The following is a 25,965-nucleotide window of genomic DNA, read 5'->3' as shown; positions in this document are numbered from 1 at the left end:
AAGAAAAAAAAAGTGGAGCAATCTAGTGGATGGGCCATTCTTGTGTGCTAGCCATGGAGAAAGAGGACAAGTGATTGTCACCTTGTATGAATAAATGTAACCCATTTACTAAAAGGAATAGCTCACCATTAAACCCTAGTGACTTTGATTAACATATTGCCTCTGGGAGCAAACACGGTTTTCCTGGAGTCCTTGTTCTCCCAGTTTCCATGCTCTGTCCTGGCTGACAGCATTAACTTCTGCTGCTCTTGCTTCTCCGCTCATCCAGCTGTGTTTTGAGCTGTGAAGACTCGCATCCCACAGCCCATCCTGTCTGATTTTTTTAATTCTCTGCATACGTAAGTCTGAGCTCTGCCCATTTGGGGAACTTCGACTCAACTTTCATCTGTGCTTGTTTCATGACTCACTGTGACACTGGCTCTGCCTCTGATAGTTTGGATTCTTAAGGTTTATTTCTAATTTTTTTTTTCACATAGCACACACTGAAACACAAACCAGACAACACTGGAGGTGGTATCATGGTGCCGCCCTCTTACCCCGACTCCCGTCAAGACCCCACCTCCTCTTCTCATCTTCTCCCTACTTTTCCTTCGTCACTGTCTCTTCTCCCTTTTCACAAAGGATTTAAAGATTTGCTTTCATGGGCCCATCAATTTTCGGGAGTTTTTGAGGTTTTTGTTTGTTTGCTTGCTTGTGTTTTTGGTCACCTGTCTCTAGACTTTGGCCAAGGTAATTGTTTTCCCTTTCTAAACATATCTATTTTAACTCTTTGCATAGGACATGTTTATGCATAATGAGTCTTTGGAAATAGCCGTTTATCTTACTCTGTTTCTTCCACGTTTATTCTCTTGTGCTGAGGACTCAAGAAAATTTTCCTCAGAGACCTACTAAGATGAGACAACAAGCAATGTGATAAGCACCAAATTATTGTTAAAACTAACTTCTAGGAAACAAAGTTAGTTTCATCCCTCTAGCTTATTTTCTGTTTTCATATTCTTTATTTGTGTCTGTTTGTTTAGTGTGTTTGCTCTGTGGATTATTCAAGGAATACATGAATATAATTTTATTGCACATGTTTTAAATAAAGTGAAAATCCTCTGTCCCTCTCCTACCCAGTACTAATACTCACCCATTGAAACTCAGATTCAGGAAGAAAAAGCCTCACAGGCTTCAGAGAGACAGAGAGAGTGTGTGTGGGTGTGTGTGCGCGCGTGCACACACACGCACACATGTGCATGCCAACACACACATGTGTGATGCACAGTGGTGGTCATGAGTTGGGTTTGTATGTGCATCTGTAGTTAAGATGATTTTGGAGTGTCCTGGGAAGACTTGAAGCTTCTTGTAGTCATTCTGGGCCTCAGATCCCTTCTTATATGGGTGGGAATAGAAGCTATTTTCACTTACATAATTTTTGTTTTATATCAGCTTTTGGCACGCTTGCATGTGTGTGTGTGTGAACATGCATACACATATGCTATTAACAGACTGTGCCTTCCCAATCTTAAGTAAATGGGGCTGTGAAATAGGGGCAAATTGATTTTGAATTTTGGACGGTAGTCTGTCAAAGAAACATTTCTACTTCTGCACATTTGCATAGCAGCAGACTGCCAGGAGGCAGTTCAGTTTTGGGTCACCATCTTTATAAGACAATGTCTGTGCTAAGATTGTGCTGATCTTACTGCATTTTGCTCTTATCAGTTGCATTTAATTAGATGAAAAATGTAAATGCAGATGCTATTTATTATAATGGTCTAAATCATTAAGCATATTAAAAACAAGAACTCTTTAACTTCAGTCAAGTGCTCAGTAGACTTGTACCTGTTGACTTGTGGTTCAGTTTTGAAGATGTTCACAGTCCAAGACCACGTGTGAATTGACAGAAATATGTTGCCAAGGAGTCTATAATGATGGACTTTTAAAATACTTAACGTATGGAATGTCCCTATAACATTTGATTCTTTGTGAAGACTTCTGCAGATTTGATGCGTGGACATGTTTTCAGGAATGCATTATAGCAGTAGAGTATAAAGGCTAGTACCATGTTCTTTGGTGTCTGCAGTCTTGAGTCAACCTCCGACTCTCGGGCAGGTTCTATACCTTCTTTGAGCATGGGTTTATTCCTAATGCTTACCCCAAAGGATTTTTGTGAAGACTGAATGAGATTTTGCCCTCAGCAGAGTATCTAGTGTAGAGTAAGTTTGAAAATGTTATCTCTCATTATCATCACCTTCATCTCCATCCTCCTGGTGATGGTTGTGGTCCATGTATGGAAGGGCAGCCCTGCCTGTACTCGTGCTTCCATTGTATCTAGTAAGGATGCAACTCAAGACCTCTCTAACCAAGGAGGCCCAAGGGGAAAAGGCTACTGGAATTTGATTTGTATTCCCGATAATGTAGGTCCACTTCTTTTTATTTCTTAAACACACATCCACACATTTTTCACATTCCTCTTCACACTTGATTTTAAGCGTTTCACTTTTCTCCCTATCCTTTGTGTAGAGAAAAAAGGCAATGATGCTATTTTTGTGACATACAGCAGAACCTGGGATAACATAGCCATGCTATTTCTGCATCCAGAGATCACATGGACCTAACCCAACCATGTTAGATATATTCAGAAGAAATTCATTCCAATTAAAAGAATCATCTATAGGCATTCTTATGAATTAAAAAGAAGAAATCCTTTTTACCTTGATTATGGTCAAAAGAGAAAAATATAAAGACCTTTAAAAAAAAAAAAGATTCATACCCATGTATTTAAACAAATTCTCATGGGCTTGTCTGAATAGCCATTGATGCTGCACTTTGTCCCATCTGATTGACACCTTTGAGTAATATCAGAAATGCTAATTATTCTGTGTTTTTCTTAGGAGATTTGTATACTGTAAGTGGTTGAATAAGGGGCTTCACATTATTTGACTCAAACGGAATAGATGAAGACAATGTATACATATGAATGAGTATTTTCTCTTTAAACTGGCCACTTATTCCAATAGTGTTACCACTGATCAAGATCTATTTCAAAGTCTTTTGAGTAGATCCTAAGCAATATTGAATATTAACCCTTTGAGGGTAAATTGGATTTGCCAGAAGTTGCCAAAAATCCTTCAGAATCAACTCTTGTAAATGAGACGAATAACAAATGAGATGACAAACAAATATAAGTAATATTTGGGGTACAAATCAAGATGTTATGTAATATAACAAGGTTGGTTTCATATGTGGAAAGTTTTCTTTGTGAAGAGAAGAGTTCCAAAACATTTGAAAAATGGCAACGTCATTGCAATGATAAATATCGTTTATCCTCCCAAAGTGGTTCCTTTGAAAGAAAAATACTCCATTAGGTGTATACAGTCTGTACTGTTTAAAATTGTCTTCTTTTCTTATTATTGTACTTAATGTACAATTTATCTTGTAAACAGTCAATTTTTAACTGGTTTGGGACTATGTGTCCATTGAAAATATATAGTGAAAATAGCTGTGAATGCAATGTTCAGCAGATTTTGTTAGCATTGAATGGTGTTAGCAGTCAGATTTCTTTATTTGAATTTTTTTAATTATTGAAGATTTTTCAAAGTATGTAACGCCTGATTGACGGATTCCAGTGTGGTGCCATGTGTAAAATAAATAAAAGCTCATATCCTGTGGCAGTTTTTACCACAAGAGACTGCAACAGTTCTCAGCTCCCCTTTAGCCCGTTCCCACTGACCCTGTTGACCTGTTTTACAGCAATGGCAAGCCGGCAGGTGGATATAGCAACTCAGGGCTGGTTCATTGGTCTAATGTGTGCTGTTGCTCTCCTGATCTTAATTTTGCTGATCGTTTGCTTCATCAGAAGAAACAAAGGTGGTAAATATCCAGGTAAGAAAGAAAGGTTGAGAGTGCCTTATAATACTCCCTAATTATCCATTGAACTAAGAAGAAACCATAAGAGTGATTATGTACGTTGCAACAAGTGTATCTTCCCCAAGCCATACATTTGGACTTTCTGGTGGATCCCTTTTTATATAATGGAAGATATGCATTACCAGGGAGTGGAAGACATTTGGGGAAGCAAATTTATTTGTCCTCTGAAGATCTTAGTGACTCTGCTTCTGTAGACCTCACGTGAGTCATAGGTGCTGAAATTGCACCCAGAATCATCAGGCAGAGGGGGAAGGTACATGAAGCTTTCCGGGCTCTTGATATCTTGATGTGTAGCATTGCTTTCCCTATATGGTTAATGTTTTGTTCAATTTAGCGGATCCAAAGAATTTATATTTTCTTTACCTGTCCATTTCCCCTACGATATCAAGGAAAAACAATCTACAAACGAATAGATTTAGAAAAATGATCTGTACTCATGAATATAGTTAATAAATAGATTGGCAAAATAGGAGGGAAATCTTAGAAACTGAAACATATTCTTTTATCAGGTGAGTAAGATGCTTACATGAAGTCGACTTCATATATTAACACAATGTTCATTCTACTAGGTTACCTCAAAGAAACTAAAAGAGAAAAACATGTGCAAGCCCACATCCTACATCTTGTATAACATCTCCTGTGTATAGAACTATTTGCCACTGCTGTGTATCTCAAAAAGCGTATTCTTAAAAACTTTGAGTCGGGAAACACAGGGTCGATAGATAATAGTGTCATTTTGGAATTTTTTAGTTAAAGAAAAGGAAGATGCCCATGCAGATCCTGAAATCCAGCCTATGAAGGAAGATGATGGCACTTTTGGAGAATACAGGTGAGCCCCTACTTCTCAGCTGGCCTTCATCCTTGCTGCCCTGCACAGACACCACTCAGCACACTCCATCTCCCTAGAATGGAAGTCAGCCAGAAAGGCATTCTGCCTGGCATTTCCTATCTTCCTCAAATATTAGTTTAGAAACACTTCCATGTCTAAATGTTTACACATCCCTCACAGTGAAAACAATCTCACTTTTCACTGTAAAATAAATGTCCTTATGAGTGATAGGCTCGGAGATGGAATATCTTCCATTCTGTCCAATCTTCCAGAGACCCTTGCTGTAGTGAATCAACATAGAAAAGCTGGTGTGTTACCATAAGAGTTTAAACAACAATAAAGACTCTACAAACCTGCATTGTAAAGCAAACGATCCTTGTGATTCTCTAAGCAGAGCCTTTGTAAAATTGATGTGACTCTTTTTCAGCTTGTTTTTCCAAAACAGATACCTCTCCCCCCTGCTATGAGTCATAAAATGATGACTAGGCTATTTTAGAAGCTATTAAGTTATTAGGAAATATCACTGCCCTGGAGGCAGTATATTCATTCACAGGGTTTTGCTAAAACATTCTTGGCTTGGCTCTGTCACTAAGGACAGTGTTAATGTAGGCTATGTGCTAAATAGTTTAAAAAAAAAAAAACTGTGAACAAAGATATTCTTGCCTATGGGTTATAGGTCTTTTAAAGAGAGATACGTGGTTGTTTTAGATATTTTAAAAATAGAAACAAAAGATATATTTTTTAATTTAAAAGATTGGGATTTTGCTCTTCCAAAAGAATACATCTATTCATCAAATGCCTTTACATCTTGTTCTTTCTGAAAGCCTTCTGATTATATAAAATACAATCCTTTAAATATGCACTGAGACAGTGAGGCTTTTTTGCCAGAAGAAAAGGCTACAAGGTGAAATAAAATATTTCACTCTTGTGATTTCCGGATGACATTAATAGCTAAGATACCTGTGTTAATTTTTACATGTCTCTGGAGCTCATTTTTGGTACTTCTATGTCAACATCATGAGAGGCAAAATAATGCCAAGGGTTAGAAATATGAGAAGTGATTGAGAAAAATTATATATATATATATATATATATATATATATATATATATATTTTACAAAATTGGATTCCCACTAGTATCTGTGCAGATATAAATGTTTTGCCTATGTGTCTGGACACCTCGGCTTTCATATTCTAATCTCCTTCTCAGAGGAAATGACTGTGATTTCTAAAACTTTTCAGAATTCTGTATCTTACAACATAGAAAAATGTCTAGGGAGGGTTGACTTGGTGTCAGATGCTGACCGTGGAACTGAAAGGGCATGAAAACCTCATTCAGCACCTGCACCGGTCTATCTACAAGGTTTCATAACGTATGAAAGCAGCCTGCAGATGGCCGCAGCCTAGGGTTGCCCTGCCTTAACCTGGATGAGTTGAAATCTCTGCTGATTTAATTCACTCTTCTACATTTACATTTCTCCTGTAAAGCATGGGAGCCAGTAATTATAAAATAACTTTATTTTTCGCGTGGCCGTGACTAGAATTCTGCAATGGATAGGTGTACCAGTCCCTTGTGGATTGTGATGAAGCTAAATCTTTAATATAGCCTGAAGAAATGAGGTATTTGCATGAATTGAAGACAAACCACTGCCCTTCATACTTTCTTCACAGGGTGATGGATTTCTGTTATGCATGGTCATGTGTAGATGCATCTGGCAATGTACCACTCATTTCCTGGGTCTCAAATGTCAGCTTGCTCTTATAGTGATGGGAAACCATGATCTAATGAAATAGGACTTTCTCAGAGTAACTCTGCTGCCTACTCCATGAACACTTGATTGAAATCAAGGTGGAATGTGCACTCATTTGGAATCAAGTGATTTAGTTGCACTGTGAATTCAGACATGACCCTGATTCCTTTTGATATGGCATTTAATCTAAATCTCAGTTTTTATCCATAAAATGACACGATTGTTCAAGTATTAGATGATCTCTGAAGGTTTCTAGTTGTATGATTACAACCTGTCGGCCAACGACTTTTAATGTGATTTGGGGTTTCAGAGCAGTACATAGCAAGTGTTTGGTTACTGGCCTCATTATCATTGAATTCATTGGATCATATTTCTTTGTCTTGGTGTTAATTCACCTGTGACATATTTGCAGAGCATTTCCAAATGGCTATCTTTATCTTATGCCTTGAGTTTCCTGGAAGAGAAGGGTTTTCCTTGAACTTGTTGAGTACAAACCCATTGATTCATGTGTGAAGCAAGAAAATGCTTGTCACATCTGTAATTCCATTCATCTGGGAGTTGCCAAAGGAAATAAGTTTCTTCATGATGAGTATCTTAAACCTGACACACAACTCAGTGGGGTTTTTTTCCCCACTGAAGGTGAAAGTTCATAAGGACAACCCCACAAGTGAAATCACTTCCCAAAACACCCAACCACCCAAGAAGATGTGGCATCATCCTGTGACTTCCTGACACAACCTCAGAATTTTTTCCCTTTAGTTTCTTCCCTACTGAAAACAAAACAAAACAAAAACCTAAAAGACTTTTGCTTTCATAGATGTCACAGCGAATGAAAATGGCTCCAAATGTTTCTTACGGAATTTTTTTAACATTAAATTGTCATTCTCCTCCCTAAATCACAAAGGGTCCCTTCTCGGCTTTGCACCTTCTGGAAATATTGAGCTTTGTATTATTTATGGATTCTTATCCTTTTTTCATTCTGAAAATCAGTTAGTATGCTGATCACACACACACACACACACAAAATTAGGGCTATTGCCTAAATGTAAATGAATTTTGTTTATGATTTGCTCATTCTCCAGCTTGAAAATCGTTTTTTCATGGTTGGCTCTGAGCCAGAGGGTGTTTCATAGTGCAAAGAGGAATGGAACCTTGATGGCCAAATTTGATGGTTTTTTTCATACGCTGTAACCTTACACCCTCACTCCAACACCCACCCCGAAGCAGTTACCCTCTGGTAGAAGCCTGCAGCTTTCTTTGTTTCTTTAATTATACAGACAGTAGCATATGCATTCTTACTAGCATATAGAAAAATCAGGGAAACAATGCCACCAGCCGTGTAAGTCTTCTTTTGTTCTTTAGATCCATTCCTTTAAAAACCAGAATGAATCAAGGGCAGATGCCATAAGACTGTGTACTTGAACTCATAAGCATACATGGAGGCTCTTGGCATGGGAATCTTGTCGCTCGTGTGAACATGACCCTGTTGCACGCGTGCTACCCCGTGCTTAGAAGACTCAAATGATGTGAGGATGTATTTATTCTGCTCAGAGACATAAACTGATATATAAGCAGTATTAATATGGACAGACTTTTAGAGGGAGTGTTGAAGTCATGAACATCAGTGAAACTGCAGCATGGTTTGGCCATACTTGGGTGGTGACCACAAGAAAATCAGACCCAGTGACCCTATGTATCCATTGTTGCTGCATTTCATTCAGCAGACATTTGGTGCATACCTTCTGTGTGCACAATCCTGAATGACGTGCTACTGAAACAAAGTAAACACCCTAAAATTCATTCTTGGGGTAAGAGAAAGGAAAGAATATGTTCCGATGCTTTGTCTGACCTTATATAGTTGATTAAGAAGAAATAGAAAATGTTGAATTTTGAACAATTTCCAAAATGCCCACTGCCCCTTTTATCGTTGTTTTATAATGAATTCATTCAACCAGTATGTATTGAGTGCCAACTGTGGGCAAGGCTGGGGGGGATAGTAAAACCGATAGAATGTTACCTCACTAGTTCATAGGCTGGTGAGGGATGCAGGGAAGTAAAAAAAACAATCTGAGCAAAGTGCAGAAGAGTACTATGAGAGGGAAGGGATACAGCTGAGGTGCCAAGAAAGCAGGGGCAGGAGGCCAAAGCCAAGTACCAGGCCGGCCGTGAAGGAGGTGGTACAAGAAATCTTCCCAGAAGAAGTAATGTAGGAGCTGAGTTTTGAAAGCTCCTTTCCACTGCACAGCCTAGATCCATGAATACAGATGATCGTGGCTATAAGTATAAAAATGTATTTCGTAGCTCTGTCTACTGTTTTATGACTTATTTTGGTATTTGTTCAGTCTTTGCCGTTCTAGGCTAAGAATTAACATCTGACCCCTCCTGTCCTTAAAAGTTCTCATAAAATTATATATGAATTTTTAAAAATTTTTTTCAAGTGCCACTGATTTACACTGTTGTGTTAATTTCTACGGTACAGCAGAGTGACTCGGTTATACACATGTACATTCTTTTTCGTATTCTTTCCCATGATGGTTTATGGATTTTTTGGTAATTTTTATTTTTTTCATTATAGCTGGTTTACAGTGTTCTGTCAGTTTTCTACTGTACAGCATTACCCAGTTACACATACATGTATAGATTCTTTTTTCTTACCTTATCATGCTCCCTCATAAGTGACTAGACATAGTTCCCACTGCTACACAGCAGGATCTCATTGCTTATCCATTTCAAAGGCAAATAGTGGTTGCCAAGGGGGAGGGAGAGGGAGAGGGAGTGGGATGGATTGGGAACTTGGGGTTTATTGATATTGAAGATAGTTCTCTGTGCCCTACAGTAGGACCTTGTTGTTTATCCATCCTATATATAATAGTTTGCATCTGTTAATCCCAAATTTCCAATCCTTCCCTCCTCCATCCACCGCCCACCTTGGCAAGCACAAGTCTGTTCTCCATGTCTGTGAGTCTGTTTTTGTTTCATAGATGTGTTGATTTGTGTTGTAGTTTAGACTCCAGATATAAGTGATATCATATGGTATTTGTCTTGCTCTGACTTACTTCACTTAGTACAGTAATCTCTAGATCTGTCCATGTTGCTGCAAAAGACATTATTTCATTCTTTTTAATGACTGAGTTAATATTCCACTGTGTGTGTGTGTGTGTGTGTGTGTGTGTGTACCACATCGTCTTTGTTCATTCTCAATGAATTTTTTTAAGCTTTAAATACTATGTAGCTAAATAAGGACATGACTTTTCAGTCACCTTCTGTAACTCCTCAATCCCCTTCATTTGGAAAACTACTCTTTCATACTTAAATGGCAAAGCGCAATGTCAAAAACAGTCGATGCGTTCATTATATAATTGATCTCTGGGTTGAAAAGAGGCAAGACCTCGTACAGAGCTTCAATGCAGATTTGTAACCACTCATCACAACTGGAAAGTTCTAAGTGTGTGTCTGTGTTAACACAAGGTATTTCTTAGAAAAAAATCTCTTGAGAGTGGGGATCTAGATTGGAGGAGGGAAGAGATATGATGGCAGATAGAGTGCCACTTATGTTTGTTGGGCACAGATCCCATGTCCAGCACTGTGCTGGTGCCTCTTATAATTTTTCCCCATGTAACCAGATTCTGATGCCCAAAGTAGGACATGTATCACACAACTTTAATTTTTTTTTTTTTAATGGCCGCACCTGCAGCATATGGAAGTTCCCAGGCCAGGGGTCAAAGCAGAACTGCAGCTGCAGCCTTCATCACAGCCACAGCAATGCTGTATCCAAGCCGCATCTGCGACCTATGTCATGGCCTGTGGCAGTGCCAGATTTTTAACCCTCTGAGTGAGGCCAGGGATCAACCCTGCATCATCACAGACACTATGTTGGGCTCTTAACCCACTGAGCCACAATGGGAACTCCCCACAGTACTTTTTTTTAAGGTCTTAAAAAGATCTTCAACTATCTTTCAACAGTTTTTCTTGGAAAGACTGTGCTTGTGGGCAGAGCCCTCCCTCTTCCTTGTCTTCTTTTAAGCACAACTCATGTTGTTGCAGATTCCTATCCATTATGGCCATTAAGCCGGAAAGGATGTTTCCAGGGATCCCCTTCTTGGCTGGCCATTATTCATAGTTGACATGATTGTGTGTAAAAATCCAAATGACTCTGTGAAAATATTAGAATTCATAAGAGAGTTTAGTAATGTTGCCTGGCAAAGAATTAACATGAAGTCAATTATATTTCTATGTACCAGCATAGAGTTGGAAAATGGGATTTCAAAAATGATTCCAGGAGTTCCCGTCATGCCTCAGTGGTTAACGAATCCAACTAGGAACCATGAGGTTGTGGGTTTGATCCCTGGCCTTGCTCAGTGGGTTAATGATCCGGCGTTGCCGTGAGCTGTGGTGTAGGTTGCAGACGTGGCTCAGATCCTGTGTTGCTGTGGCTGTGGTGTAGGCCGGCGGCTACAGCTCCGACTAGACCCCTAGCCTTGGAACCTCCATATGCCACGGGAGCGGCCCTAGAAATGGCAAAAGACAAAAAATAAAAATAAAAATAAATAAAAAATAAGAGATAAATCAAAATGATTCCAGTTTTGATAGCATGAAAATATAATGTTAGAATAAAGACAACAAAAAGATCTCCCTGGAATTCCCTGGTGGCTCCATGGGTTAAGAATCCAGCATTGTCACTGCTATGGCACAGGTTTGATCCCTGGCCCAACTTCTGCATGCCATGGACATAGCCAAAACCAAAACCAAACCAAACAAACAAAAAATAATATAAAGGAGGGTAACAGTTTACCATGAGTCATCCTGTCCATAATTATGATATAATAGCTCTCCATTTATTTACCTCTTATTTAAAAGTTCTGAATGTAAGTTTCATTTTCTTTGTTGGGTTTGTTCTTATATACTTCATGTTTTTATGGTATCATAAGTGGAATTACCTCTAAAATTTCCTTTTCCAATTGTTTTCCAGTACTTAAATAAAATTTACTTTTATTCTAATAATGGTATTAAGCAATATTACTAAATTCTCTGTTTAGTGTTTGCCTATAGGTTCTTTTGGATTTTTTACACACATAATCATAGCATTTATGAATAATGACAGTTCCTTTTTAAGATGCATGCCTTCTATGTCTTTTTCTTATCTCATTGTGCTTCCAATGCAGTTTCGATTAGAGATGACAACAGCGGGCATCCCTGCTGTTATGTCTGATGTCCAAGAGAACACCTTCAACTTTCACCATCAAGGATGACATTAACTCAGAGTTTCTTAAAAACACACTGAAGTTAACAAAGATACTCCTTGTGTATTAAAGTTTTATTGTGAGCGTGTGTTGAATTTTACCACATACTTTTTTCTCAGTCTGCTGAGATGATCATAAAATATTTTTCTTCTCTTCTGCTGAACTGGTGAATTATATGAATTGGTGTTTTAATGCTAAAACAAGCTTGCTTGCATTCCTGGAATAAACCCAACCTGGTCATGATATATTATCTTTTTAGCAGGCTGCTGCATTCTATCTGCTCGAGATTTCTTTGGGATTTTCTCATCTGTGTGCATGAATGAGATTGGCCTGTAATTTTACTTTTCCCAAAGTGTTCTTGTTGGTGTTAGATATCAGTGTTATACAAGACTCATAAAATGATTAAAGGAGTGGTCCTCTGACGTGTCAAACTTTAACATGTCCCAAACTGAACTACTAATCTTCCAGCCCAAACATGCTGTGCTCCATAGGAAGGGCAATTTCATCCTTCCTGCTACTCAAACTGAAAATGTTGGTGTTGTCTTTTTCTTTGTTATTCTGTATCCAATCCGTCGGAAAATCCTGTTGATGCTGCCTTCCAAATATGTCCATAAAGACCACTTGGTACCACCCCAGTGTCCCAGTCTGGTCCAAGTCACAGCCCTCTCACTCCTGGATTATTGCAGTCGTCCCCTGATCCCCTAGCTTTTGCTTTTTCTGTAAAAGAGCCCAATAATAATTTTAGACTGTACAAGCCACAGCACCTCTCTGCTGAAACTCTGTAATTCTATTGTAGTGCAGAAGCAGCCACCGACAGTGCATAATAAATGGGAATGACCCATTTTTGTTGTAATTTACCACCTCTGCCCTCTAGGGTAGGCTATTCCTTTTTTTTTTTCCCCTCTCTCTCTTTTCTGGCCCCCCCACAGCATATGGAGTTCCCAGGCCAGGGACCAGATCTGAGCTGCTGTTGTGATCTATGCCGCAGCTAAGACAATATTGGATCCTTAAGCCACTGTGCCAAGCAGGAGATCGAACCTGCATCCTGGTGCTGCAGAGACATTGCCGATCCCGTTGCACCATAGCAGGAACTCCTAGGGTAGGCTATTCTTAACACTGATGGCAGTAATCCTTTTAATATGAAAATCAAATAATCTCACTCATCCACTGAAAACCTCCCATGGCTTTGCATCTTACTGAGAGTTAAAGAATCCTTACAGTGTCCCACAAGGCCATGATCCTCACGCTTCTGCTTTAATCTCTCTCCTCTCTCCCTCCTCTCTCTCTCTCCTTCTCCCTCTCTCCCTCTCTCTCACTCAGGTCCAGCCTCCCAAGCTCTTTCACCACTCCTAGAACAGGGGCTTTTCCCCATCTCAGGGCATTTGCACTGCTTGTTACTCCTGCCAGAATGGCTCTTCCTCCAGCTATCCACTTGCCTAACTCAACTCTTTTTCTTTTTTAAGTCTTTGATCAGATGTTGCCTTTTAACAAGGCCCCCACTGGACATCCTATTTGAAGATCAACTTTCCGTCCCCTCCCCTGACACCTTCCACCTTCTCTACTCAGCTCTGTATTTTCCATAGCACTAATCCCCTTCTGATATATTCTGTAACTGACTTTTAAAATATGTTGATTATTTATTGTGTGTATTTTTCCCTCCTAGAAGAAGGCTTAATGAAATCAGGGGTTTAATCTTTTGTGTTTGCTGCTGTATCCCCAACAGTTAAAACATTATCTATCTTAGAGGAGGCACTCAATAAACATGTATTAGATATATTGGATGGATGGATCGGTGGATGGATGGATGGATGGATGAAAGAAATTTCATAGACTAGAATTTCCTGTAGTGTACACCTTGGAACACTAGTTCTACAAAGCAGAGTAATACTAGTAGATGGAATTCAGATGACAAAATTCTGGTCATTATTGAACTCTCCAGTGGAATGAAGTATCTCATCTAGTCATAGACAATATTTCACAGGAAGTATTCAAGCACAGCCTAGAAGCTAACAATTAAATTCCAAAGATGTGCAAGTTATTCTTGCAACAGGTTGAGGATTGGGTGCCATGTGCCCTGGAGTGCCCCAAACACAGGTCATCTGAAGATTCTGTGATAGCTCCCCATTGTTTATTAGCAACAGTGAGTCTATCATTTATTCAGTTTGTCATAGGCACTTGTGTATTGCTGAAACAGGTATTTTCAATAACAAACGTCCATGTCACGTGAAGCTAGTATTATTTTCCAGTCTTGACATTTTCTTCTTGGCAAAATATTGGAGACCCTGGTAGGAATTACTGGCCAAAGAGCCAGAATATTTGTGCACCATAAAGTATTTGTATCTTGGCTAGAAAAAAGTTACTCTTTAAAAGAAAGGGAGCAATAAAGTCCTTGGATAAATTTCTAGGTAAGAAATTGCAGTTCATATGACCTCTCTTTTACATTAAATCTTTAATTTCTTTTACTAGTTTTGTTTATGCTTCCTATTTTTGCCTTGGATTTTTGTTCTTTGAAAATATACAAAATATGTCATTGCCTTCTTTCTTTCTTTCTTTTTTTTTTAACCAGATGTAAGCTGTTAAGAAATAGGTCATTGTGCGTGCCTAGTTACATGCTATGTGAGTGTTTGTTCTAAAACAGTCATTACTCTTGGGAGTTCCTGCTATGGTGCATTGGGTTAAGAATCCAACTGCATAGCTCAGGCCCCTGGGAAGATGCGGGTTTGATCCCTGGCTCAGCACAGTGGGTTAAAGGATCTGGCATTGCCAGGGGTGTGGCGTAGGTCGCAGCTGCATCTTGGATTCAGTCCCTGGCCCAAGAATTTGCATAACACAGGCGTGGCCATAAAACCATCACAACAACAACAACAAAAACTAGTGATTACTCTTCTAATTCCAGATATTATGCCTAGGGGCTCAACAGAGTAATAAGCAAATACACAGAGTCCTACAAATTGTTACTAAATTACACACCTCAGATTTCCATCTGACATGGATGGGCTGCTAACACACTTGGGAGAAGGGAGAGATGGGGTAAAGATGAGGGCAGGAAATGTTTGCTTTTGCATTTGAGAATCACTCACCCTCTTCAGAATATATTGACATGCCATTAATCATACAGATGTAGTGCTCTGAAGTTATGTCTGTTTCCAAATTAATACATCTTTACCCATTGACTAAAATGCTTACAGAAAAAAAATACTATTTACAATCAGTATAAGGATTTTGCTTTTCTTCTTAGGCTATTTTCATTTGTTTCTTCTGCCTCCTTTTAATGGAATTATAGGTCTCTTGAAAGGTAAGGTTCAAGTTTACCAGTCTGCCCTGCATTCAATAACAAAATGATTTGAAATGCAGGATTTTGCTTCTTGCTCAGAAAAACAAAAATCCATATTTCACACTTAACCGAAATCATTCTCCATTCACATTCAAGGAATCAGAGATATTAAACAGTTTAACATACTAACTTCTCTACTTGCCTTAAGTTTTTACCCCCCCTTTGAAATTCTGTTAAAACAGTGGTTATTTTCAACTTTTCTCAACTCTCCCTTTTTTAATGCTTGTGCCGATTTGTGAATTGTTTCCAAATCAGGAGCCAGAATCTGTCATTGATATTGCCATGCACCCCCACAAAGCCATCCACCTTCTCAAGACTTGATGATTAAACCATTTCTGCACCTGACTTTCATTCCAACCACATCCCAGCTATTGGAGTCCGCCTGATTATTAGATGTAGCTGGAGACTCCAAATGCTTTCTCAGAATTTGCAGTGCATGATGACATTTAAGAAGAAAGCATTTTACCTAAATGCCAGTCTTGATGACAGGGTGTGCTCTTTTTTCCCAGTGATGCAGAAGACCACAAGCCTTTAAAAAAAGGCAGTCGAACCCCTTCGGACAGGACTGTGAAAAAAGAAGACAGCGATGATAGCCTGGTTGACTATGGAGAAGGGGTGAATGGCCAGTTCAATGAGGACGGTTCCTTTATTGGCCAGTACAGTGGTAAGAAAGAGAAGGAACCGGCTGAAGGAAATGAGAGCTCAGAGGCACCATCTCCTGTCAACGCCATGAACTCCTTTGTTTAACGTGTGAGCTCTCTGCCAATATCCCACTTCTCTAGGACGTTCCTCTTGAGCCCCTGTTTGTCTGCCTTCTCATCCTGTGAACACAGAGGCAGAAAGTACCTGGTCTGCTGTGTGTTCATAGGATGGGACCAGGTAGAGCGAGACCATCACTCAGTCGGATAATGCGTTAATGTGAACTGCAGTGCCTGGCGCATACTTTTCCATTCCGCAGAAATATTCTTGGTTTTCTGAGATCAGATGAAAATAATACAACGTCAGCAACAGCTCATGTTCTTTTCTCTTCAGGATACAGTGCAAGGGGATGCATGGAAAATGCTACCCCTTTAAAGGACATACCTGGGTGTCTTATGCCAACCTGGATGGATACTTTGTTTATACTCGCCTCGGCTGAACCCCTGAATATGAATTCCGTTTTCATTGTCAAGAGTGTTAATTGTAGAATTCTCTAGAACTTCAATGTCTTTGTGGACATTGTGGTGACATTGGTGACTCTGTCTAGCTGTCGTTAGTCTTTGGGGGAGACTGTTAGGAACAGTATGTACAGTATATACCTGCTAACTGAGTTCATGATGACAGTTGCATTTGCTGATGCTTACTGAGGCTCTGTTACCTGCTCTTTGCTTCTCTCACTCCATAGCCTTCTTAATCCTCCAGGTATGACAGTGGTACAGCGTTCTGCTTTTTTACATCACCTCTCTGCTCAGTGGTTTTGAGGCATAAACAACGCGTATTGCCATGCACTTTTGGCATTTGTGCTGGACTGAGAGAACCCCAAACGAATCACTCCAATTAAATTTCAAAGATAGTTGCAGAAAGCACAGGGCAAGACACGTGCAGTGCCTTCGACGATCTGCATTCCACGACGTACTTCCTTCTGTATCCTTAGGTACAGTCGACTCGGAGTCCTGGTGATTGTCATTGTCGGAAAAAAAGCATTGTTTAAAAAGTAGAGCGAATGAAAACTGCAATGCTGAAAAAAGGAACTGTGAAACTAAAATTAAGAAGACAGTTTATTTTAAGGAGCATTTCTGCCATACATACAAAAACAAAAACTTTATCACCAATTGGAGCTTGTGATGATTCTATGGTCTTTTATGGTTCCTATTAAAATAAGTCATATTCGGTAAGAAGGATGGCAACTGGGTAGAAAGTTTTAAAAACAAACAAGTTATTGCAAAACTAGAAGTAGACAACAGCACACCAACAGGAATATATTTTTCTCTTAAGTCTTTACCTACGTGGCAGCTTTTGAAATTCTCGGCAGCATTAAACAGTGTGTATGCAAATTGCTATGGATGCCTTTCAGGGTCTAAGAAATTGGACAAGTGCTAACGAGGCCAACAGTAAAAGGAATTACATCTGCCATTTGAAAAATAAGCATATGTATTCTACCATATTCACGAATAATATCTATCAAATGGTTTTCTTCCAATTATGAAATTCTACGACAACCTATGGTTGAAGGAATGCTCGGTTTCATTTGCCAATAAATTGGTTTCTCATAACTTGCATCAAGTTTAATTTTAAGTAAAGCTTTTTATATGTAGATATTTTGTTGAATTTGTAAATACACTGAAAGTGTAGATGCGATATGCTTATAGGTGTTACATACAAATAAACATGCCAACAATGTTTATGTTGTACTGTATAAGACTTTAGCTAATTAATACAGTGCAGGGAGTTGGAAAGCATTGACTTAATTGCCTTTAGGGTTTTTATTTTCCCTTTTTTGCTGTGAAACTGAAAGTGTGAACTATTTTCCATATTGACAACAGGTTTCTAAGAGGAACTCTTCAGAGCTTTGCCTAAGCACAGTTTGAAGGAATCCCAGGTACAGATGGCCCTAAATAGTTTCCAATCTCCATATTCACTTTTCTTAAATCAACCTTCCTAATGGAAATCCAAAAAGACACCACAGGCTTGCCTTGGCATCAGAGAGCACAAAGATAAAAGTTCTTGGGGGGAGCAATAAAAGTACAGTTGTTCCTTTTTCCTAAGTAGATGCTAAATTTATCTGTGCATGAAGGGGTCACTTCTGTAATCGGGCAGCAGAGTTTGTATTAAAAATTAAATGTGGTTTTAAAAGTCCCTCTCTCTTTTCTAACATGTCATGTTCCTGGTGGAGTGTGAGTGTCAAGTAATGGCACATGTAAGGGTACAGGCAGATGTGACTGGATTTCTGTCAGAAAATAACGATTAAATACTCTTAATCGCTTTGTGATTTTTTAACTTCTTCAAACCTAGACTTCTTAAGATTTCAAAATAGCGCAAGTTTTCTTTTTTTCTCTTTTGGCCTCACCTGTGGCATGCAGACCTTCCCGGGCCAGGGATCAAACCCAACGCCACAGTTGTGACCAGAGCTGCTGCAGTGACAGCACCGGGCCCTTAGCTGGCTGTGCTACAGGAGAACTCCAAAATAGCGCATTTTGATTTTTACTTTTAAAAGGCAGAGGAAACTAAACACAGTATGAAAGTTAGCTATAAAACAGGGGTGCAGCAAACATGATAATGCAGAGTAGTAGGTATGACTAGTCTTTGGAGAAACAGTCTGAGAAATCCGGTGCCGCCTCCTTTCCTGAAGCCTGACCTCTGCATGCCTGTTCCCTGGTGCCGGCTGTCAGCCTCTCTTCTGCCCGCCTGGACCTCCACCTCCCTGGCCATGGCATCTGGACTTCTTAACCTGACCTTGCTGGAAGAGACAGTTTGGGCGTTGACAAGTATCACTCACGGATGTGTCCTCCACCCCTTCTCAGCAGCCTGATTCTCAGCGTGTCTAACACTTGTCTACCTCTGCAAACAGCTAAGATCTGGTTTGTTCCTCTGTTCCTCCACCTGCCTGCCCTTAGTCCCCTGGTCCTGACTTTGCATCCATAAGACCTTCTGGCAAGAGTTTCCCCACCCTAGACAGTTACTCGGATAATAATATGATACGTAAGTCTACTATGAAATGCTAATAGATCATCTGTGGACCTTAGTGTTTCTATCATGGAGAGAATTCACTTCTGAACAGCAAATCAGGACCTCCAGTCCACACCGAAGGCGAGATTGACAATCCACATCCTTGGCGGAGGTTTTCAGTCACAGCTCTGTTAGCATCCAGGGCTGGCCAATTGTAAGCCTGACCACAAAAAGTATTGGTCCGTGGATGCCTCCTTGTTCAGACTCAGATGGTTTCTAATGGCCCAGGTTTATTTTTAATGTGTAATTTCTGGAGAGAGCTTGCGGAGGCAAGAAGAAAGAAATGCAAAGAACGGAGAATTCTCCCCGCAACTAAGCAATCGCTGCCTCTCGTGAAGTTTTTCTGAACATGACCAGCAGAGGGCTCTCGTGCTTTATGCAGTGGAGAAGAAACTGCTGGAAACGGAAGCCTCCGGAGAAGACAGTTTGAACCACCTTTGATAATCAGAAGGTGTGTGATCTGATCGTGCAGACTGTGATTGCCTGCTGTAACCATGGGAAGTGGGGTTGGCGGCTTTCTCTGACCACTGCCAGGGAGTGCATTTGTGTCACCTGAGGCTTGTTCATCTTTCTTTTAGCATTAACCTACCTGTTATCCATTGTGGCGGGGTGGCTCGCAGGGGCAGGAGGGGGAGCGGGCTCCTGGTTCCCCCCCAGACCCCCCTCACTGCTGCCAGCTGGTGGGGGTGAGGCAGAGACGTGTCTCTAAGATGGTCCCCCCTTGCTCCCGAGCAAGTCATTCTGCCACCAGCGGTTTGAAGTTTTGTGACTGGGCAGCACGGGAAGCACAGTTGAAGCACAGACAGCTTTTCTTTTTCACTTTAGAAAAAGCAAGAGAGGGGGAAAAAATACTCCCAGAGGATTTATAGTAAAGAAACAAACAAGCAAATGGTTCCCAGGCCGAGATAGAAGAGAGGAGGGTTTACCTTCCAGCTCAGGCCCTTGACCAGTTGTGTGACTGTAAGTGAACACCCCACCTCCCAGCTCTCCAGGCCTCTGTTTCTTCAACTTTAAAAGACAGAAACCAGATGACTCTTAATATCCCCTTCAACTTAAATCTTGTTGTTCTCAGTAATTCCCCCGATCCCAACATTTATTTTTTGCAGTTTCTACCACAGGCAAGCATTTTGCTGGGTGGGGAGGGTACAGATGAGCAAAACCAGATGTGATTCCTGCTTGCCTGGTGACTGGAGTCTGGTGTGAGAAGACAGACATTAATCAAATAACAACCCGAATGAATGTATAATTCCACTGGAGATAGATGCTGTGATGGGGGGGGGGGCGGTACACAGGTCCATGAAAGCAAGCAGTGGGGGAGGTGGAGCTGTGCAGAGAGGCTGGAGACTTCCCTGAGGAGCTGGGGGACCGTAGGACCCAGAGGAAGATGGCAGGACAAAGTTGCTGCCCAGCAGAGGCCCCAGTGCCTGGAGCAGATGCCAGATGTCTGGGGCCAGACCTTGATGGGTCTTGAGCACCAAAGGGTAGGTTTTTGTTTTTATTCTACGAGCAGTGGAAAGTGGAGTGTAATAGAAGGGGTTGAAATAAAGGGTTGTGTGACCAGATCTGTGTTTGCAGAGAAGGGGGCATTCTTAGGGTTTAGTGTAGAGAACGGGCTGGAAAGGAGTCCTAGAGGTTGATAAAAGCTGCTTGCAAGCTTCACAGTAGTTTGGACAAGAGGTGATAGAGGCTGGATCCAGATCATCTTGCTGGGGATGGAGAGAAGTGGGTGAATTCTAAAGCTATTTAGAAGGAAGCTGGTGGGAGTCCTAGATTGGCTATGGGAGGTTGAGGGAAAGGGAGATCAAACCTAGATTTCTGAGTTGTCTAACCAGACATGAGGTTCGCATATGAGCTTCTCCAGCATGAGGAGGGAACCAGGTTGGGGATAAGTTATGAGTTTGGGTTAATAACCAAGGAGTTTGAAAAGCCTCTGAGATATCCAAGTGGAAACAACCAGTAGCAATTGGATAGACTTAATGCTTGAAAGAAACTTCTAAGATGATGAGTAGCAATTGAAGCCGTGAGGCACAGGGTGAGATTGCCCAGGGAGAAAAGAGAGACAAGAGTGCTAAGGATTACGCCCTGTTAAGAAACTCCTGTATAGAGCAGATAGGAAGAGGCAGGTAGACCTGTAAAGGAGACCAATAAACAGGAGCTGGAGAAGTTGGGAATAAATAAGGAGAATGTATTGTCTCGGAAGCCAGTGAGAAAGACTATTTGAGGAGCAGGAAATGGTTTCCAGTGTCACATGATACTGAAAAGTCAAGCAAAATGAGAATGGGAAGATCTTTCTTGGATTTGAACATAGGTCATCTGAGACCTTAGTAAAAGCTGTTGGGTGAAGTGTGGTAACAGATTGAAGCTAGTTGAGGAGTAGAAGGGGAGAAAATGGAGACAATGAGATTTGCCGTCGCCCACATGGACAACCCATCTGTCTGGTTCTTTCTTTCCTCTGCCTCCATAATAATAAAATCTAAGCATCCCGCTCTCTGCCCACAGCCTCTCCTCCAACCCACGGTCCCTTCTGCTTTCTCTCAGTTCTCCAGTTTATTCCTTTTTTATTCTTCCCCTATCCCTATCTTGACCTTCTCCCTCTTCTCTCCCCACTGGGAACCACTAATTCGTTATCTGTATCTGTGAGTCAGCTTCTCTTTTATCTTATTCCCTAGTTTATTTTTTTTTTCCTCCATCCCTTTTCCTGCATGGATTTTTATGGTCCGTTGCTTTTGAAACCCTCCTGCTTTGCCTCCAAGTCCTTTGCCCTTCTGTCTTTTCTCAATACTCATGGAGCTATCATATTACTCAGGATCAATCCACTGGCTGCTTTCCCTCACCTGCCCCTAAGAACTGAGAAATAGAACAGTGATCAGCATCATTATAAAATCATAAAATCTTCAAAGGGCTCAACTCTCCCCATGGCCCTGCGTATTTTTCTCAGGTGAACTTATCGACTCTCCTCAAACATTCAGCCCTACTCCCTCTCCCCACCCAGCCTCACAGCAAGTTGCTCTCTACAAAATGACCATATATCACAATTCGCTAACTTAAGAAAAAGAAAAAAAGAGATGAGGATTCCCTCATCTTCTGATTAGCAGACCAAGATGTCTGCCTCAATATGCCCCATCCTCTACCTCACCTCCTGTTAAAAGAGGGGATCCATCCTTCCACCTGCATCCAGGAACCTCTCTCCACCCTTGTGGATTCTTCCCCACTTTTTATCCCTTCTTCTGCCCAACCGGATTGTCTGATGACATTTAAACACCAAGTCTCTCCCTTCTAAAACTAACAGACCTTGGAAACCTATGATTCCCCTTCCCCACACTCCCTTCTGTTATCATTTTATTCTCCTCTACTTTATGGTCAAAAAAGGTGGAAACGGTGAAATAATCCCAGGAAAAGTAAGTGAAGGTAATCATAGATGCTACTGTTTGCCAGACAGTCCATTCTGTTCCTTCTATTGAATTCAAATTGAGTGTCACTCAATCTGTCCTAGAGACACTGTCTTTCTTCAGCTGTAGCTATTTAGCTATTATCTCAGTGAACAAACTTTCCCTTTAATTAACAGACTTTGTCCGTGTGTGTGTGTGTGTGTGTGTGTGTGTGTGTGTGTGTGTGTGTGCTCCCAAGCATGAGCGCAAACGCATAGACTCAGCCTACACATTGGATTCACCTGGAAGTTTTAAAGGTCCTCATGCCTGCCCACCCACCCACCCCTGTCACGTCACTCTTCTGTTGGAGATGTAGCCTAACATCAGGATTTTTCAAAGCTCCGCAGATGATTCCTATGTGCAGCCAAGACTGTAACCAGCATCAAAAAACAACATACTCTCACACTCTTGTATGTGCACCTACTTAATGAACAGTATTTTGAATACATTTCTTCATACAAGTTGATCTCAAATTCTCTTGTATCCCTTCCATTAAAAACAACAATGAAATATCCAAGGAAAATGGACCCCACATTGTTGGTAGGCTATGAAATGGTAGAGCCACTTTGGAAAATAGTCTGGCAGTTTCTTAAAATGTTAAATATAAATTTACCTTAATGGCCTGCAAATTCCACTCCTAGGTGTATACCCAAAAGTGAAAAAAGATATCTACGCAAAGACTTGTATGTGAATGTTTGCAGAGGCATTCATCATAATAGCCAAAGAGTAACCCAGATGTCCATGAATTGATAATTGCAGAAACACAGTGTGGTCTATCCATACAATTAAACAATCTAATTAAATCAATACAATTAAATGGCATACTAGTTGGACATTTTTTAAAGTACTAATACCTGCTACAACATAGAGAACCCTTAGTGACAACATGCTAAATTAAGAAACCAGACACAAAAACCACATACTGCATGATTTCATCTCCTTGAAATGTCCAGACAAGCAAGCTTATAAAAGACAGAAAGTGATTAGGTTGTCTGGGACTGGGATTAAGGATTAACTGTAAATTGGCATGAGGGATTTTACTGGAGTAACGGAAAAGTTCTAAAACTGGACTGTGTGGATGATGGCACAATTTAATAAATTTACTAAAAATAATTTAATTGTATGCTTAAAACAAGTGAACTTGTGGTATGTAAGTTATACCTCAATAAAGTTGTTAAAGTGAACCATCTCCAGGCTTGTGTGTGTCTGAGAGTGCTCAGGGCTGTTCATAAATGAGGCTGTGTTAAGTATAGCACCACATTATAGGTCACTTCCCCTCCCCGTCCTTCTGTCTCTTCCAGGAGACCCCAGTGTTTCTCAAAGTGTGGTCCCCAAAACAGAAGCATCAGCACTAGTGGATAGAAATAAATGCAAATCTTTGCCCACCTCAGATCTACTGAATCAGAAATTCCTGTACTAGAGACCAGCCATCTGTGATTTAACAAGCATTCTAGGTGATTCTAATGTATCCTAATATGTGGGAAACTCTGCCCTCAACAAACACGCCCTCCTGTCACCTCTCCCACCTGTAAGCATAGTATTGATTTCTCTGCTGAGATTGAAAAAAGAAACTAGGCTCTTTTCATAATAGCAAAAAACTTGAAACAGCTGAAATCAGGTAATAGATAAACAAATTTTGTTATATCATACCAGTATTCATACCAATGAAAATCTAATCTACAAGTAAGAGGAAAAAACTACTGATAGGTGCAACTCATTCTCATAGTGAAAGAAGCCAAACAAGAAGTTTCCTTTAGGTGAAACATTGCAACAGGCAAAACTAATCTACAATGAAGGAAGGCCTATCAGGTGCTCCCTGGGGCTGAGGCATGGGGAGGAATTTACTACAAAGAGGCTGAGGGAAATTTTCAGGGATGAAGGAAATAGTTTATATTTTGATTATGATGATGTTTGCAGGGGAGAGGAGTGTTCATTTGTCAGAACTCAAAACTATATCCTTAAAATTGGTATGTTTTATTGTCTTGTAAAGAAAGAAAGAAAAAAAAAAGAATAAACAAAAACCTCAAATAGAGTTGGGAGACCAGAAGGGGGAGCTCTCACAGTCTGTGAGTTTAGCAGACCCCAACAGGAAGAAGAAAGACTTCTCTTCTTTCCTAGCAAGGACTCAACCAATGAGAAGCCACGACTCTTTGTTAGTTAGCCCTTCCAACTCCCTCTATAAAAGCATGCTCCTTTCCCTGCTGCAGGGGAGTTTGCTCATAGCTCACGGTGGTTGGAGATTCAGGCTTGCAATCCTGTTCTGACTTAGAAGAAACACATCTTTGCTAGAGAAATAACTGACAGTCTGTTCTTTGAGGTCAACATTATGTAAGTTATATCAATAAGGCTAAGTTTTTTCTTTTTTTATTTTGAATTACTATATTTCATTTTTCTACAGTTTTATTACACTTTAATAATATAATGATGCCTTTTAAAGGAAAAAAGAAAAAAGGAACTAGACCTAAGTAACTGCTCCCTTGGTTCTTTCTCTCTGGTCAGTCTGCCTAAGGATGCTGGGGGTTGGGGTGTGGGGGTGGGGAGGGGAGGTGGGAGGCCTTTGGCTCTGCTCCCATCTCCACGTGGTAAATGCAAGGGATCAGGACCCAGCCTGCTCCTAGAGGTAGGTCTGCCAGAAGCCATCTCTCTCCCACTCGGATAGGTGGCTGTCAGGTATCTGAGTATGCCTGTCGGCTCTACTACACACCCAGACATTCTGAATTCTGGGAGACTGTCCCCTCCCAACCTGTGTGTCTCTGTAGCAAGGCCACCTGTGAGGCTTTTCTGACACCCTGACTTGTTGGTGTCTCCAGATCTTCAGGACACCCCTCTTCTGCCATCTCTTCTCTCATCTCTGCCCATCACCCAGTCTCAGTAAAAAGCCCCACACTGGCTCAATCAAGGCAAAACCCCCAGGAGTCGTTTCAGGTGCCTCCACCCAACAAGCCTAACAGCCAATTCTCTAGGTTTTTTCTAAAATGTGTGTGAAGACATGCAATATCTCTTTATCTCTAGTCTCCCAACTATACTGCCTGCCCCTTTTGCCCTCCTGCAAGCCAAGTGCCACACAGTGGAGCAGGGTTGATGAACCTTTTTTCTGTGAAGGGTTGGATGGCAAACAATTCAGGGCTTTGCAGGCCATGTAACCTGTGTTGTAACTACTCAGCTCTGCAGTTGTGGAACAAAATCAGTCACAAATTTAAGAACTGAGGTGTGTGAGATACTTGAGAGTGTAGCTGAGTTCCCATAAAACTGTATTTACAATAATAGGTGTGTTTTGTGCTGGTCTCAGCCTCTCAGTAGTGATGCTATTGGCTAGAAATGCCTAGGGCAAGAGTTTGATCCCTTTTGGGACCACTTTCCTGAAAGTAATTTAAGGTGTGTCTTTTTAAGGTCATTAAGATGCTCAATGCTGCCTGCGGACCAAGTTTAGAAGGAAGATCCAAAGACTATTAGGTTGGAGATGCCCCCAGTGAGTCTCCTGAGAGGTACCCTGGTCAGAGTAAATATATGTCCATCCAAAAGGAACTAGAATAAATATTCAGGAAAGAGGAGTTTCAAAGGGGAGTTCTGGGTGGGGGGTTGCAAAGAGGACACCATGTCTGGAAGCCCCAGCAGAAGGGGGCAGTGGGCCCAGGAAATCAGTCAGCTAGCAGGAGTGTGATCGGGCTCCCCGGGGAATATGTCCTCATCTGGATGGCCTTTGGTTGTTTGGTTTGGGAGCAAAGAATGCTCTTGGCTGCTGCTGGAGAAGGGGGTCCCCTCACTTGAG

At 40.8% G+C, this 25,965-nt stretch overlaps 2 protein-coding genes across 51 annotated transcripts in view; both read left to right on the top strand.

Annotated features, from left to right (window-relative positions):
- NRCAM (neuronal cell adhesion molecule) overlaps positions 1–17,895 on the top strand; it is a 317,402-nt gene extending 299,507 nt beyond the window's left edge. For 46 of the 50 annotated variants that reach the window (XM_084977477.1, XM_084977466.1, XM_084977498.1 and 43 more), the window contains 3 exons: positions 3,733–3,864; positions 4,660–4,738; positions 15,573–17,895. In XM_084977477.1, coding sequence (XP_084833603.1) covers positions 3,733–3,864; positions 4,660–4,738; positions 15,573–15,810 — 449 coding nt within the window. In that variant the 3' untranslated portion in view covers positions 15,811–17,895. Of the gene's footprint in view, positions 1–3,732; positions 3,865–4,659; positions 4,739–14,967; positions 15,020–15,318 lie in introns of those variants that run through there. The other 4 variants (XM_084977503.1, XM_021063565.2, XM_084977495.1 and 1 more) reach the window with 4 other exon arrangements.
- Positions 17,896–20,094: 2,199 nt separating this feature from the next.
- LAMB4 (laminin subunit beta 4) overlaps positions 20,095–25,965 on the top strand; it is a 149,355-nt gene continuing 143,484 nt past the window's right edge. Inside the window, 1 exon segment of the mRNA XM_084977505.1 lies at positions 20,095–20,249. Within this exon segment, the coding sequence (XP_084833631.1) occupies positions 20,202–20,249 (48 nt within the window). The 5' untranslated portion in view covers positions 20,095–20,201.

The sequence above is a fragment of the Sus scrofa genome, chromosome 9 (assembly GCF_054392235.1).
Source record: "Sus scrofa isolate SSC_HxYL_T2T_F1_AM1 chromosome 9, Sscrofa_HxYL_maternal_Yorkshire_Landrace_v2.0, whole genome shotgun sequence".
Lineage (NCBI taxonomy): Eukaryota > Metazoa > Chordata > Mammalia > Artiodactyla > Suidae > Sus > Sus scrofa.
This window is presented reverse-complemented; position numbering and strand designations above follow the sequence as displayed.